Genomic DNA, 17,665 nt, shown 5'->3' with positions numbered 1-17,665 from the left:
AAAATCTTAAGTGAAGTAGGTTGCCATGCCCTCCTCCAGGCGATCTTCCTGACCCAGGGATAGAACCCAAGTTTCCTGCATTGCAGGCAGATTCTTTACTGCTGAGACACCAGGGAAGCCCCCTTGATATGTCTTGATGATACTCAACATTTCACTGTTTCTTCTCCCCTGAGTTTAGTATTTAGCTGACGTTAAATACTAAAGTTTTCAGGAAACAAACTGCAGAGACTCCCTTGGCTTTTTCCTGCATCATGATCAGAATTTTAACAAAAATTGATATTACAATTCCGTGTAGTTCATCCTCAAGTTCATTGCCTTCTTCTAGATCCTGAAATAAAACATCTCACTTTTAATTTATTTGTAGGCTGATAAGAACATCCTGTAGTCTATCCCAATAATCTTGATGTCTAATAGAAGAATTTGGAGCTTTGGACTCTGCGTCTTCTTCTCTATATTATTTATAAATGTTGGGTAACTACCAATTTGCTTGGTTCTCTTGAATACAAATCACATTTGTAGTTGGCCAGTGCTTTATTCAATAAAGACTGCATATTTTGTTCAAAACTCTTTGTCAAAGAGCTTCAGAATGTGTTATTTTGCCTGATTTTCATGTATATCTAGCCTACCTTGTAGGCTTTCTGTTTTTTCTACTTACACTATCTTTTAAATTCTTTGAAAGATTACTTTTCTTCTGAAATTTGTTGTATAAGGCCTTCTCTTGACAGGTATTCTGAGGACATACTTTTCCTGGAGTCCAATACATTGTTTTAAATAATCACTAATTTTTTTATTGCCTAGTTATTAAATATTCCTTTCCTAATCTTATCTCTATCTAATGCATTTAGTTTCCCTTTCCACCCTTTTTGATTCTGGGAATTCTCAATTAATACCTAATTTGATTTGTGATGTAAGAAAGATGAGATATAAGGTAGAATGTTCTTTTTTGACACCAGTGAGTTTAAATAATTTGATTTCGCTTCCTAATATGTTGTGGAGGTCTAATTTTCAGTATTGGTCCTTCTGTGGGTCATGCATGTGGCAAATGTGATTTCTTGCACCATAGTTATCTTAGTTAACCTATATGGCCACAAAGCAATTTAGACAAGTTGTAATTCTTTCCTGTATTTTTTCCCCAAAGTAGTGATTTTTGTGGAGCTTTCTCCAAGAAAATGAGACTGTTGATAGATTGTTTAAACTGAAGTGGATGTAAAAGAGATGCAGAAGATATTCTAATTAATGATAACTGAATATGATCAAGTATTCTGATAGTTTTCTTGTGTAACTTTTCTACGAGTGAAAAAGATTTGAATAACTCTGAGTGCGAGTGGAGGGATGGCAGTGACCTATCTAAATGGTTGGCTTCAGGTTCCAAGAATGAACTCGGAAAATCCAAGATTGATTAGCTTCCTATCCACAGCATTAAATCTTCAGAAAGCCTGTATATCAAAAATAAACTTTAAGGTTGTTTGATGATTAGAGTTTTCCATCAGCCATACTAACATGATGAGAAGAAATTCCAGATATTTTGGAGACCTTGGCAGCACTTCAAAGAGTTATAGAACAGAATGTAGAGAACTTTTCCAAGTTTTGGAAGGCAGCAGTTTGGCTGAGACATACACACACTGAAACGAGAGGCTTCCTTGAAAACATTTTAAAATGCTTTTCTTATTTGGGAATTCTAAATTATGGCAAAATTCATGCAGGCTTAAAACACAATTCTGCACCCATATTCCTCCCCGAAGTTTCTCTCCGTGTTAACACTGCTAAAGGATTCCTGAGGCATTTGCAGTAAGCGTTTCCATCAGGTAGCTGATAGTCCTTCTAAATGCCGCTTCAAAATATTCTAAAACGAATCTCTTTCATCTCTAATATATTTACTTTTGTTTCGCAGATCTCAAAAGGTGAAGCAACTTAGAGATCTGGGGTCACATCCCTGACGACCTAGAGTTAAGCTGGTGTCGCTTCGCAAGATTTTGGTACCCAAAGCAGCGGAACCGGGATTTAGCATCCTTCCTCTGATAGCACATTTCTTAAAGCAAGCATTCTGCACGTTTGAACAGCGTCTCTTCCATACCCAACACCTCCTCCCAGCCCGCCCCCTGGTTCCTTCCCACCCTCTACCTCGCATCCCCCACCTCCCGCCCCCAGCCTGCGCATGCGTCCTAAGAACCCCCTACACTCGCGGCACAGGCTCAGAGTATTGTCGGGGGCTATTCTCTATCCCAGGAACATGGCGGCGAGTCAGGGAGGTGGTGGTAACAGTGGGGGCGGCGGTTGTGGTGGAGGTGGAAGTAGCGGTGGCGGTGGTGGGGCCGGCGGGGGAGGTGGCGGAGCCGGAGTGGGAGGCGGCGGCGGCGGCGGCGGGACCATGGTGGTGCCCATCCCGGTACCGACTCTCTTCGGTCAGCCGTTCCCCAACGGGCCGCAGTGGAACCCGGGGAGCCTGCAGCCTCAACACACCGTGAGGAGCCTGGACCGGGCCCTGGAGGAGGCGGGCAACTCTGGCATCCTGAGCCTCAGCGGTAGGAAGCTCCGAGACTTCCCGGGCAGCGGCTACGACCTGACGGACACCACCCAAGCAGGTGACAGGGCGGGGAGGGGGAGGGGAAACTGGGCGAGGAGGTGGGGGCAGTGGGTTTCTGGGTGGCTGCGTGGCTGCGTTGTTAGACTCTGCTGATCTGGGCGGGTGCGCGGGGGCGGCGAGACTGAGTCGGAGCAGCCAGTTCTGAATGTGAGGGGCAGAGCAGGGAAGTGGCGGCGGGGGGCGGGTGGGGGTAGTGGGGGGTGGGCAGGAATGCTGACTGAAGGGTCTCTGGAAACCTGGTGGGATGTGAGGAGTGAAAGAGCATTACTGTTAAAGCGAGTTTCTCCACTAAAGGGATGGGGAGGGAGGTATTGACACCTTCCTGAATGCACTTCTTCCAACTCTCGTGAATGTTCCGGTCTTTCCTGGAGGGAAAAAAAGACAATACATGAGACCATAATCTATACATATTCTTTAAAGCCATGCGTGCCTGTAGGAATGGTATATCCCTTTTCCTAGTGCAGCAGCAGTATTGCCACGGTTTTTTTCTGTGTTCTTATTTTGTGTGTGTTTTAATCATCCTATAATAGTCTTGGCTTCTTGTCACGTATGCCTTTAAATACTGAGATTTGTCATTTTCCTGGTGTTGAGGTAGTGGTGCTTAAATTAGTATTTGCTGCAACGGCAAATTAAATCATCAATCACTTATGTGTCTGCTTTACTAAGGGAAAGAATCCTTGTTTTGAGTTGTGTTGGAGTCTTAATTTTCATTACAGATGTAACCAAAAATTGTAAGGGCATTTTTGAGAATCAAAATTAACTCCATTCTTTTTGGAGTTGTGGGTTACTGGCTTATCATTTTGGATGGGAAATTGGCTATTGTAATGTTCTTCATATACTCTCTGGTACTCTTTGTTGTGGATGGCATTTTTTGTTATGAGCAGTCTCCCCTCTGCCTTATAAGCCAATGATGATTATTTTAGTTGTGTTTTGATTTGATGAAAGACTTTTCACTTTTCATAATCTTCAAATATGTTATTTATGTATCTGTTTTCATCTGCTTTGCTGAAAGAAATCATGGACAAAATGATCTTAATAAATTTAGTGATTTTGAGGCAATGTAGTAAGTAAATTCACTCATAATGGGAGGTAATAAAAGACCTCTTATTTTCAGAATAACACTATTTCATTGTATTGTGTTTCTAGATATTAAATCAAGATGTGTGTTTGGATGAGGGTGGTGCGAGGAAGAGAACCTAAAATTGAAGCCTCCTATCCAGTTATTCTCTTAGGAGTTATCCTAAGAACCATCAATGATTTTGTGTGTTGGAAAGCATATTTGAGTATTTACTCTTTCACTCTGAACAGATTTCCTAAACAAGATGTTCACATATTCAAGATATATTGGCAAGACATTGTACTACTAGGTATGTTCTTCAAAGGCTTCAAGAAAAATGATTTCAGACTGCATCATTATAGGGATTTGTTGTTTTGCTTGTTGGTTAGCTATAAAAGATTTATCTATCTATAGTGCAAAGTTGAAGCATCCTAGGTTGGCATTCTGGCCTTTCATTGTCTGGCTTCTGTTTATTGTTGTAACCTTAAGTCCTCAAATGCTCCTACATAGAACCCTCTGTTCCAACTAGGTCAGCTCCCAGTTCCTCAAACATAGTTTATGAATTTCTGCCTCATCTTTGTAGAAGATCCATATTCATGAGATTTCCTTTTCTCCACCTATTTAATTTTGTTCAAGCCCCAGCTTTTCCAAGATGCTGTCTCCACCTCCCTTAGTCCAGGGCAGTCTTCTGTTTCTTTGAATTCCCATGGTACTTAATGTCTTTACCACTTACGTGCTAGTGCTGGCTTTATTTTCTTTTTTACGTTTTGCTTTCCCTGGGAAGATGGAAAACTGCTTAAGGGCAGGGAATAAGTAATACAGTTCCTTAGTTTTCTCATTATATACTGCTTATATTGTACTTAATATTTTTCATAAATATAAATATCATCTTATGTGATTATAACCATTGGCTTTTAAGGCTTCAGTTTGTTTTCTGAGGCAAGTTTTAACACAAATCAGAACCATATTTATTCTTGGTAAAATTCATTCATCATAAACTTTATCAGTGTCTACAGTAACAGAGAACTTTTTGAAATAATTTCACCTCCTTTTACTTTTTAAAGAAAATTGAATTGGTGTTCCTTGTGGGAACACATGAGAATTTAAATTAGAAATCTGTGGGTGATTCATTTGCCATTCATTTTTGACCAAATTCAACCACAAGAGACTAGTATCCATTGTATATAAATGGAATTGAAGAAAAATAGAGCATGTTTGAGATTATACATACATACCTGTATATATACAAACATATAAATATGTATATGCAATATAGTCTCTGCTCAATGAAAACAGTTCTGTTTGTTGTTATTGTTATATTTAAAATGACTCTCAGTGGAATAATGTTTCAGTACCAAATTGATTAGTTAGACAGCAATGGTTTATTGAGTTGCGAAGAGACTGGAAGAAGGGAAAATGGGTAGGAAGCTATTTGTTAATCTAGGTGTGAGGTGGTGAGAATCTAGGTTAAAACAAAATTGGATTAGAAGGGGAAATTGATACATTTAAAGGAAGGGAGATAGCTCTTCACATTGTTTGCTGTTCCTTACCATGTATATAAAAGATGAAATAGACCTGTGGCTTTCCACCTTGCCTGCATTTTAAGATAGCAAGGGAGTTTTTTTTTAATCTATTCCCCGGGCTCCACCCCAGACCAATTAAATCAGAGTCTCAGGGGCAAAGAGATGTGTGTGTGTGTGTGTGTGTGTGTGTGTGTGTGTGTGTGTAAATATTCCCAGGTGATTCTTCTGTGCAGTCAGGGTTGGGAAACTCTAGAATTTTTTAGACATTTAAGAAATATTTATTGTTTGAGTGAATGAGAACATTGATAAAAGTTTGGTGACTAACCTAAAGCTAATTGTCAAGAAGGTCAAAACCAAAGCTAGGAAGGAACTAAATGTTCACGTTCTAGTTCAGTACTCTTTCAGATAGACTTGTGTGAAGCAGACTCATTTTTTTTCATCATATTATGTCTGTAGTGACTAGGAACTTACAGGAAACTATAGTTTCTCCAGTTCCCTTGAATAACTGTTTTACATTTAACATTGTTGGATAAATTTGTGTTAAAATACTGACTGTAAAATATGTAGCAGCAAAGTCTTATTTTCTCTATTAATAGTCTTCCTGTGAGGAAATGTGGATTATATGTAGCTGATGGCAAAGTTTATCTTTGGTATCTTTTTTATTTCTCTTTGCATTTCTGGTGTCTGTTCTTCTTCACCTGTCCCCTTCCTCCTGCTGCCCTCCTTATTTCTTTTCCCCTCTTCAGCCTCACTCCCTTTTCTTTGCTGGGATGGAGCTCAACTGCTAATAACTAATTATGGCAGCCTTTCTAGGCGATTAACATTTAAAAGAGAGAGTTTGCCAATTTACTTGATTCTCCATTTGGTTGTGCTCACGACCTTTTTTGAATTGATAAGCCTTCCAGATACTTCTTAATTAAAATCCTCATCCATATAAAAACATGAAATCAGGGATCAGAAAGTTTTAGGAAAGTAGCTAACTCTGGTTGTAATGTCTTATCTTTGCTGGTCTGTGGGTAGACTTGGCAAGACAAAGGGAAATTGCCTAGAAAGTTTTAGTCTATCTGGATACTGTGATACTTGTTGACTTTAAGAGAGCTTAAAAATGATAATGGGTAATGGTTATGAAAACAAATTTGGAAACTTTTCATATTTGACTGTCACCAGTACTACAAGTAAGTCTCAGTCTATTTGCAGCTGCCCTCTCTGCTTATTCATACTTCTTTATGCCCATAAACAATAGGTCTGTGAAACAGATTTAGGAATTCTTTACATACATCAGATTGTGCTGTGTCCTGGTGAATCACATGTTTTCCTGTAAACCTGGAGTCAACTCTAGTATTTCCTACATGTGCTGGTTCACCTCTTCAACTGTGGAGCATGATGCATTGTATCTGCTTGTAAAATGGAGCCAGTTAAACTTTGCAGTCTCTGATTTTGTTACATAGGTGAAGGCCATCTTAGTGCATTCGGTGGAATAAGCTTGTGATTTTGTTGCCAGAGTCAAATATCTGTCTTGCTTTATGTAATAAATATCTTGCTGAAAAATTGAATATGAAGGGCATTTTTGTTGGTTGACTCATATTTTAATTGGTTCAGATTGAATTTGAGTTGCTAAACCTTGCAGTGTTTTTATTCAGTGATGAATTCTCCTAGAGCATAAATAGTTGCCCTTTCTTTCTTTTGCAAGTTCACATTTTAAAATGTTAAAAAAAAAAAAAAAAACCCAAACCCACGGTAAATAAGAAACACAAAATAAAAAAAAAAGTTATCTTAAATCAGAGTGTATGTTTGTCATTAAACTCATACCATTTATACAGCTCCTTGTAAATTCTAAGCACTTTCATATATATTACCCTTTTGTATCCTAATAATAACCCTGTGAGCTTTGTAGAGTGCATAGTAATTACCCTTTGTTGTTGAGAGAGATTAAGTGATTTGCCAGAATTTAAATGGCTAGTATATGTCAGAGTGTGGGTCAGAGGCTAGATTTTCTAAATTTAACACTATTCCAGTGTTATTTCTGTTGCAATACTTTCTCTTCTTATAACAAAGCTATTAATAAACACTGTGCTAATAAATGGGTGATTTAGTCTGAAAGATGAACACTGACTTAGCTTCATAGATTATATAGTTTCTGTTTATGGTCCAGTGTGTTTTGTTTTGCACATGATATTTGCATAGCTTGTCTTCATGGTATTGGTTTTACAATAGGTACATTAAGCAAGCTTTTATTAAACTCTAACTCTGGAAACATGATCCTCTAAAGGTTTATAAAATAGGTGCATGTGTTCAGTAATATATGTAATTATTAGAAAAGAGATGTAGCAATATTAAAAATATATATTTTAATAAACTATACAAATAAGTTATATGGAACTGTGGCATACGGCTTAATTTTATTGGGAGTTAAGTTAGTTTGAGAAAATTTCCTATAAAGTTAACTTGCTGAATCTTGAGTTAAATGATCACTATGGGATCAGCTTCAGTTCGGTTCAGTTGCTAAGTTGTGTCCCCCTGTTTGCGACCCCATGCATGCCGAGTTGGTAAGGATTAAGCAGAAAGGGACAGTTGCAGGCTTTCAGGGGAGAAATTACACCCATATGGAGTTGAGAATGGCATTGCATATTAAGGGCAGATGTTACCTGAAAGTTCACTCTGTATTTTCTCAAACATACTTGGAGGCTGAGAGGAGGGAATTGGTGGAGAGTTCAGTGTTAAAATACAAGATGGGGAGGGAGGATCTTCATGGACTGGGTGGAGAGTCCTTAGCAATGGAAGGGAGGGGTTACCTAGTTCCCTGACTTTTACTAAGGTGGACGGGAATGAAGATCCGTGGGGATAATAATGTCTTAAATTTTAATGTTAATCGATGCAGTGTCATCTGGGAAAACAAGTTTACAAGCATAGGAATAGGTACTCAATAGAGCAAAATGCTTTAAGGAGTCATTATGGAGAATAAGCCACAGTTTAGAATTAGGACTGTGTGATAAGCAGCTAGATTAGTTGCATTTGAAAAATATGAGCTTACCATGTTTTCTGAAAAAAATTACCATATATACTACATGACAGGTAAAAGAACAGAAGTGGTTGATTGGAATATTTTAGAATTGGGATTATAGAGACACTGGCTTAAAGTTTAAATTTTAATATTTTGATTTAGATTGTTTGTAACATAAACTCTGAAGTATTTATTTATCATCAAAAGCATAAAGATATACAAGATCCAGAACCTCATTGACAGCATGAGAAGTAATGTTCAGGACACTTTTCACAAATAAAAGTAATTGAAGACTTAGAGCATATTGATTTCCTGGGAGGTGGTATTTAAGTTCCAAGGCATACAGTCACACTTTGCAAAAGGGTATATCATTCTTCTAGCCCATCCCAACAGTACACTCTAAGGGATACTTAAACTGTGTGATGCCCACCCCCATTGTATAGAGACTGTTCATCATCATGAACAATTTAGAAGGGGAAACCTTTTACATTTCTCTATACTTTGTGTATATTTAGGTAGTTCTTGAAGCATTGTAATACAATCAGTTCTCTGAAAAGTTTCAGAAAGTTTTCTCTGCTTCCCTTTTTCCCCCCATTTCCCTTTTATAGAAAAAAAAATACCTTATACTCCAGGGAACCATTTAATGTAATAAAAGAAAACTGTACAAGTGAGTTTTATAACAATAATTTAAGTTTGTGTTTAGTTTCATTTTAAACTAGTATATTCAGTCTGCTAAAGGTCTTTTAGTCTTTACATTTCTGTTTCAAATAAATTATAAATTTATAGCATTCCACTTATAGACTACCAGTCAGTAGACTGTAATGGATAGTTAAACAATAGATATTTTCTAATATATATTTTGATAAAAAAAATTTTTTAAGTTTTTTTTCCAAATAGGAAAGTAAAGTCTTACCTATTTGTGGACATTGTTTATCTGTATACTCTTATAATTTGAGGCATGGATTAGTGTTTAAATTAATTATGCTTCTTTCGGTGAAATTTTATGCATAATATTAGGGATGTAAGGGGACAAAAGACAGAAATAAAATGACTGTGTGTACACTTTTATTTGAACTGTATAGAGACTAACCAATTCTAGAACATTTGTGAATTTGGATTTGATTCAAAAATGACTTCGTTAAATGATTATGTCCCTAAGAGACTCCAGAACGTGCAGCATAGAAATGTTCCCCTCTTAAAAAAAGAATTCCAATAAATAAATCCTTAGTACTTTAGCTAATTGATTAGAGATGCCTGTGTCAATGGGAAATCAATTACTTTTAAAGTTATTTATAAATTTAAAAATAGTAAATCAAACATAGATAACTATCTCCTTAATCTACCTTGATGAGTATGTAAGAATACATTTGTCATATCTATTTTATATAAATGGACAAGATGGTAAAGTTGCTGCCTTTAGGGAATTTATGATTTAAAGTGGTGGTATAAATTAAGTATTCATGTATCTATTATATAGGCTAGATCATGGTTTTAAGGAATGGGAAACTTGCCTCCAAGAGATACTTGGTAATGTTGGGGCTTCCCTGGTAGCTCAGATGGTAAAGCGTCTGCCTGCAATGCAGGAGATCTGGGTTTGATCCCTGGGTTGGGACGATCTCCTGGAGAAGGAAATGGCAGCCCACTCCAGTACTCTTGCCTGGAAAATTCCATGGATAGAGGAGCCTGGTAGGCTACAGTCCATGGAATCGCAAAGAGTTGGACACGACTGAGCAACTTCATTGGTTTTTGGAAACAGTTTTGATTGTCATAACTTGGGGATGCTACTGACATTTAGTGGGTAGAAGCCAGGGATGCTGCTAAGCATCCTAAAATGAACAGGACTGCACACACAACAAAGACTTTCCAAGTCCAAAATGTCAATGGTGCCAAGACTGAGCACTGCTTGGCTAAAGTAAGATGAATGTCATAAGCGAAAACAAAGCAGTGTGCAAATTTGAAGAGGGAATGGTGACATCGATTATAGGATAGGCTTTGAAGGGGAAAGGATCAGATTTTATATTTAATCATGAAAAGAGGATCCAATTCTCTGTAGCTTACCAGTCTCCTCTGTCCATGGAGTTTTCCAGGCAAGAATACTGGGGTGGGTTGCCATTTCCTCCTCCAGGGGATCTTCCCAACCCAGGGATCGAACCCATGTCTCCAGTACCTCCTGCAGTGGCAGGCGGGTTCTTTATCACTGCACCACCTGGGAAGCCCATTTAAAAAAAAAAAAAGAGGATACTACATGAATATTGACATCCCAGAGTCTCTTGAAACTCAAAATGTCAAAAAAAAAAAAAAATCAACTTTTGTATTTACCCTAGGACCTCTGGTCTTGCAGACCAGAAACTTGGGAATTGTTCTTGACTCTTCACCTTCCCTCACCCTCTATATATGGTTGGAACTTAAGGGCTCTTGATCATAACTCTTTGAATAGCTTTCAATTCTGTTCCATTCCTGTCTAATCTCAGTGTCAGTTGTTGTTGTTTATGTCCTTCTCTCCTCACCTTTAACTGACTCTATCAGCAGTTTTCCCAAATGATTTCTCTGCTTCACGTTCAGTTTGCTTCAAGTCCAATTTGTTCTTCATACTGTAGCATGAGGACTCTTTCTCATAAGCAAATCTGCTTGACACTTGTTGCTACTAAGACAGCTTCGAGCCAGTAAGCTAGCTCCTTAATAATACATTGCTTAGTTCTTGTTTTGAACTTTTAAAAAATGTAATTCATAACTCTGCTTTATATAACTGGTAATTTTAATATTATATTACTTACTACTAAGTTGCAAAGATATAAATTGTTGTATGAAACTGTAGTTCATTCTTTTTGATGGCTGAATTATCTTTCATTGTGCAACTATAGCATACTTTATCCACTTTCTCACTGGTAGCCATAATATTATTAACATATTTTTACTCTTGTGAACAGTACTACTATAAGCCTTATTATTCATGTGTCCTGTTGTACATATGCAAGAATTTCTTGTGTGTATACTTGTGAATGAAATAGCTGGGTTATATAATAATATTTGTTGTTGTTCATTTGCCAAGTTGTGTCTGACTCTTTTTGACCCCATGGACTGCAGCATGTCAGGCTCCCTATCCTTCACCATTTCCTGGAGTTTGCTCAAACTCATGTCCATTGAGTTGTTGATGTCATCCAGCCATCTCATCCTCTGTGGTCCCCTTCTCCTCCTGGCTTCAATCTTGCCCAGCATCAGGGTCTTTTCCACTGAGTCAGCCTATCGCATCAGGTGGCCTAAGTATTGGAGCTTCAGCTTCAGCATCAGTCCTTCCAATGAATATTCAGGGTTGATTTCCTTTAGAATTGACTGGTTTAATCTTCTTGCAGTTGAAGGAACTCTCAAGAGTCTTCCCCAGCACGGCAGTTCGAAAGCATCAATTCTTCACCGCTCAACCTTCTTTATGGTCCAACTCTCACATCCATACATGACTACTGGAAAAACCATAGCTATGACTATACGGACATTTGTTGGCAAAGTGATATCTCTGCTTCTTAAAAGCACTGGCTAGGTTTGACATAGCTATACTTCCAAGGAGCAAGAATCTTTTAATTTTGCAGTCAACTTCTGCATTGATTTTGTAGCCCAAGAAAATGAAATCTGACACTATTTCCACATTTTCCCCATCTATTTGCCATGAAGTGATGGGACTGGATGCCATGATCTTAGTTTTTTTAATGTTGAATTTTAATCCAGATTTTTTCCTCTCCTCTTTCACCATCATCAAAAAGCTCTTAAGTTCCTCTTCACTTTCTGCCATTAAAGTGGTGTCATCTGCATATCTAAGGTTATTGATATTTCTCCCACCAATCTTGATACCAGCTTGTGCTTCATCCAGCCCAGCATTTCGCATGATATACTCTGCATATAAGTTATATAAGCAGGGTGACAATATATAGCCTTGACATACTCTTTTCCCAATTTTGTTCCATGTCCAGTTCTAACTGTTGCTTCTTGACATGCATACCTACCTCAGAAGGCAGGTAAGGTGCTTTGGTATTTCCATTTCTTTAAGAATATTCTGCAATTTGTTGTGATCCACACAGTCGAGGGCTTTAGCATAGTGAATGAAGCAGAAGTAGATGTTTTTTTTTTTTTCTTAAATTTTAATTGGAGCCTAATTACTTTACAATATTGTGGTTTTTGCCATACATTCACATGAATCAGCCATGGGTGTACATGTGTTCCCCATCCTGACCCTCCCCCGACCTCCCTCCCCATCCCATCCTTCAGGGTCATCCCAGTTCACCAGCCCTGAGAACTCTGCCTCATGCATCAAACCTGGACTGGCGATCTATTTCACATATGATAATATACATGTTTCAATGCTATTCTCTCAAATCATCCCACCCTCACCTTCTCCCACAGAGTGCAACAGTCTCTTCTTTACATCTGTGTCTCTTTTGCTATCTTGCATATAGGGTCGTCATTACCATCTTTCTAAATTCCATATATATGTGCTAATATACTGTATTGGTGTTTTTCTCTCTGACTTACTTCGCTCTGTATAGTAGGCTCCAGTTTCATCCACCTCATTAGAACTGGTTCAAATGTATTCTTTTTAATGGCTGAGTAATATTCCATTGTGTATATGTACCACAGCTTTCTTATCCATTCATCTGCTGATGGACATCTAGGTTGCTTCCATGTCCTGGCTATTGTAAATGGTGCTGCAGTGAACATTGGGGTATACGTGTCTCTTTCCATTCTGGTTTCCTCGGTGTGTATGCCCAGCAGTGGGATTGCTGGGTTGTATGGCAGTTCTATTTCCAGTTTTTTAAGAAATCTCCACACTCTTCTCCATAGTGGCTGTACTAGTTTGCATTCCCACCAACAATGTAAGAGGGTTCCTTTTTCTCCAGACCCTCTCCAGCATTTATTGTTTGTAGACTTTTTGATAGCAGCCGTTCTGACCGGCATGAGATGGTACCTCACTGTGGTTTTGATTTGTATTTCTCTGATAATGAGTGATGTTGAGCATTTTTTCATGTGTTTGTTAGGCATTTGTATGTCTTCTTTGGAGAAATGTCTGTTTAGTTCTTTAGCCCATTTTTTGATTGGGTTGTTTTTTTTTTCTGGAATTGAGCTGCAGGAGTTGCTTGTATATTTTTGAGATTAATTCTTTGTCAGTTGCTTCATTTGCTATTATTTTCTCCCATTCTGAAGGCTGTCTTTTCACCTTGCTTATGGTTTCCTTCATTGTGCAAAATCTTTTATGTTTAATTAGGTCCCATTTGTTTTTAAGGAATTCGCTTACTTTTTCTATGATCAGCGTATGTTGGCAATTTGACCTCTGGTTTCTCTGCCTTTTCTAAGTCCAGCTGGTACATCTGGACATTCTCTCTTCATGTACTGCTGAAGCCTAGCTTGAAGGGTTTTGAGCATAATCTTGCTGGCATGTGAAATGAGTGCAATTGTACAGTAATTTGTACATTCTTTGGCATTGCCCTTCTTTGGGATTGGAATGAAAACTGATTTTTTCCATTCCTGTGGCCACTGCTGAGTTTTCCAAATTTGCTGGCATAATGAATGCAGCAGTCTAACAGCATCATCTTTTAAGATTTGAAATAGCTCAGCTGGAATTCCATCACCTTCACTAGCTTTGTTTGTTGTTCAGTTCAGTTCAGTTGCTCAGTCGTGTCCGACTCTTTGGGACCCCATGGACTGCAGCATGCCAAGCTTCCCTGTCCATCACCAACTCCCCGAGTTTTCTCAAACTCATGTCCATTGAGTTGGTGATGCCATCTGACCATCTCATCCTCTGTTGTCCCCTTCTCCTCCTACCTTCAATCTTTCTCAGCATTAGGGTCTTTTCCAATGAATCAGTTCTTCACATCAGGTAGCCAAAGTATTGAAACTTCAGCTTCAGCATTAGTCCTTTGTAATGAATTGAATTACATCACTTTTGTTGTAATGCTTCTCAAGACCTACTTGACTTCACATTCCAGGATATCTGGCTGTAGGTGATTCACCACATCATCGTGGTTAACTGGGTCATTAAGAGCTTTTTTGTACAGTTCTGTGTATTCTTTCCACCTTTTCTTAATTTATTCTGCTTCTGTTCCATCATTGCTGTTTTATTCCTTTATTGTGCCTATCTTTGTATGAAATTTTCCCTTGGTAACTCCAGTTTTCTTAAAGAGATCTCTAGTTTTTCCTATTCTCTGGAACTCTGCATTTAGTTGAATATATCTTTCCCTTTCTCCTTTGCCTTTCATTTTTCTTCCTTTCTCAGCTATTTGTAATGCCTCCTCAGACAACCACTTTGCCTTCCTGCATTTCTTTTTCTTGGGGATGGTTTTGGTCATCACCTCCTGTGAAATGTTATGAACCTCCATCCATGGTCCTTCAGGCACTCTGTGTACCAGATCTAGTCCCTTGAATCTATTTGTCACCTCCAATTTATAATCATAAGGGATTTGATTTAGGTCATAATGAATAGCTTAATGGTTTTCCCTATATTCTTCAATCTGAGCCTGAATTTTACAATAAGGAGCTGATGATCTGAGCAACAGTCAGCTCCAAGTCTTGTTTTGGCTCACTGTATATGTCTTCTCCATCTTTGCTGCAAAGAATATAATTGGTTGACTTTGGTACTGACCATCTGGTGATGTCCCTGTGTAGACATCACTACATAGGGATGTACATATCTACTACATCACTACACAGTAGATGTACACATCTACTCCCTGTGTAGAGTTGGCTTTTGTATTGTTGGAAGAGGGTGTTTGCTATGACCAGTGTATTCTCTTGGCAAAACTCTGTTAGCCTTTGCCCTATTTCATTTGGTACTCCAAGGCCAAACTTGCCTGTTATTCCAGGTATCTCTTGACTTCCTGCTTTTGCATTCCAGTCCCCTATGATGAAAAGACATCTTTTTTTGGTGTTAGTTCGAGAAGGTCTTGTAGGTCTTCATAGAACCATTCAACTTCAGCTTCTTTGGCATTAGTGGTCGGGGCATAGACTTGGATTATTGTGATATTGAATGCTTAGTCTTGGAAGCGATCAGAGATCATTCTGTCGATTTTGAGACTGCACCCAAGTACTGCATTTTGGACTCTTTTGTTGACTATGAGGGCTATGCCATTTCTTCTAAGATATTCTTTCACACAATAGTAGATATAATGGTCATCTGAGTTAAATTCGCCCATTCCAGTGCATTTTAGTTCACTGATTGCTAAAATGTTGATGTTCACCCTTGCCACCTCCTGTTTGACCACTTCCAGTTTACCTTGATTCATGGACCTAACATTTTAGGTTCCTATGCAGTATTGTTCTTTCCAGTATTGTTCTGGAAGTAAAACATTGGACTTTACTTCCATCACTTGTCACATCCACAACTGGGTGGGTGTTGTTTTTGCTTTGACTCCATCTCTTCATTCTTTCTGGAGTTATTTCTCCACTCTTCTCCAGTGACATATTGGGCACCTACTGACCTGGGGAGTTCATCTTTCAGTGTCATGTCTTTTTGCGTTTTCATACTGTTCATGGCAAGAATACTGAAGTGATTTGCCATTCCGTTCTCCAGCATCCCATGTTTTGTCAGAACTCTCCACCATGACCTGTTTGTTTTGGGTGGCCCTACATGGCATGGCTCATAGTTTCATTGAGTTAGACAAGGCTGTGGTCCATGTGATCAGTTTGGTTAGTTTCTGTGATTGTGTTTTTCATTCTGTCAGCCCTCTGATGAATGAGGATCAGAGGCTTATGGAAGCTTCCTGATGGGAGAGACTGACTGGGGGTGGGGGGGGGGAACTGGATCTTGTTCTGATGGGCAGGGCCATGCTCAGTAAATCTTTAATCTAATTTTCTGTTGATGGGTGGGGCTGTGTTCCCTCCCTGTTTGTTGGCCTGAGGCCAAACTGTTGACCCATGCCTCCACTCCTGGACACTCACAGGCAAGTCTGACTCAGTCTTTTGTGGGGACACTGCTCCATTCTCCTGGCTCCTAGTGCACACAGGTTTGGTTTGTGTCCTCCAAGAATCTGTTTCCCCAGTCCTGTGGAAGTTCTGTGATCAAATCCTACTGGACTCCAAAGTCAAATTCCCTGAGGGTTCTCAGTCTCTTTGCTGGATCCCCAGGTTGGTAAATCTGTTGTCAGTCCTAGAACTTTCTTAACAGTGCAGGAATTTCTTTGATGTAGTTGTTCTGCAGTTTGTGGGTCATCTGCCTGGTGGCTTTATGGTGCAGCTAATGGTGACCTCCTCTAAGAGGGCTTATGCCACATGCTGCGTGACCCAGGTCTGCTGCAGTCCGAGCCCCTGTCCCCACGGCAGGCCATTGCTGACCAGTGCCTCTGCAGGAGACACTTAAACACTCAAAGGCAGGTCTGCCTCAGTCTCTGTGGTCCTGCTGTGCATAAGGTTTTGTTTGAGCCCTCCAAGCATCTCTGGCAGGTATGGGGTTTGATTCTAAACGCGATTTTGCCCCTCCTACCGTCTTTTTGGGGCTTCCCCTTTGCCTTTGGACATGAGGTATCTTTTTGGTGGGATCCAACATTCTGTCAATGGTTGTTCAGCATCAAGTTGTAGTTTTGGAGTTCTCATAGGAGAAGATGAGCGCACATCCTTCTACTCTTTGATTGATTCCTGTGCTCATTTACACATCTGAAGGTTGTCAGGGGGCCTGCAGATTCTAGACACTAGGGGGACCAGCAGCTTTTAGACACATTCCCTAAGCATGGGTCACACACTTGTCATCAGTTACTTAAGCCAGACTGGTTCCTTCTCACCCTGCAGATCTTGGTGGCCACCACTCGGGATTCTGGCTGTGACAGCTCTACCAACCCAGCTGGGGTTTAGAGTGGGTAGCCTATCCTTTCTCCAGGGGATCTTCCCAACCCAGGAATCTAACTGGGGTCTCCTGCATTTCAGGCAGATTCTTTAGCAGCTGAGCTACTAGGGAAGCCCCTGTAATATCTTTGAGAACCTTTAAAATGATGGGCAAATTATAGTGTCTTATTCTTTACTCTTCTTTTGATTAACAGTGAGGTTGAATGTATTTTCACATACATCTTGGTCATTGATAATTTTTATTTTTGAATCTATTTATGTCCTTGGCCCAGGCTTTATATATGAACTGTTAGTATCATTTTGCTTAAAAAAACTTTTTAAAATTTATTTTGCTGCACTGGGTCTTACTTGCAGCACTCTGAATCTTTGATTTTCGTTGGCGGCATGGGGATCTTTAATTGCAGCATATGAACTGTTAGTTTCAGCATGTGAGATTTTTGCTGTGGCTTGTGAACTCCCAGTTGGTGCATGTGGGATCTAGTTCCTTGACCAGGTATTGAACACAAGCCCCTGCATTGGGAGCACAGAGTCTTAGCCACTGGACCACCAGAGAAGTCCCTCATTTTGCTCTTTGACAGACTGTAGTTTTCTTTATGTAAAACTTATGTAGCTAAATCTAGAAATCTTTTCATTTGTGAATTATTTCTTCATTTGATGCTTTGAAAGTCCATCCCCAATTCTAGAAT

General features: G+C 39.2%; 1 protein-coding gene across 1 annotated transcript in view; it reads left to right on the top strand.

Moving 5' to 3' along the window:
• Positions 1–2,215: 2,215 nt before the first annotated feature.
• The window catches only part of LRCH2 (leucine rich repeats and calponin homology domain containing 2), a 104,662-nt gene continuing 89,212 nt past the window's right edge, over positions 2,216–17,665 (top strand). The window contains exon 1 of the mRNA XM_070785332.1: positions 2,216–2,582. Coding sequence (XP_070641433.1) covers positions 2,231–2,582 — 352 coding nt within the window. The 5' untranslated portion in view covers positions 2,216–2,230. The remainder of the gene's footprint in view (positions 2,583–17,665) is intronic.

Source organism: Bos indicus, chromosome X, assembly GCF_029378745.1.
Source record: "Bos indicus isolate NIAB-ARS_2022 breed Sahiwal x Tharparkar chromosome X, NIAB-ARS_B.indTharparkar_mat_pri_1.0, whole genome shotgun sequence".
NCBI lineage: Eukaryota > Metazoa > Chordata > Mammalia > Artiodactyla > Bovidae > Bos > Bos indicus.
The sequence above is the reverse complement of the archived record's forward strand: the minus strand, read 5'-3'. Positions and strand labels throughout refer to the sequence as shown.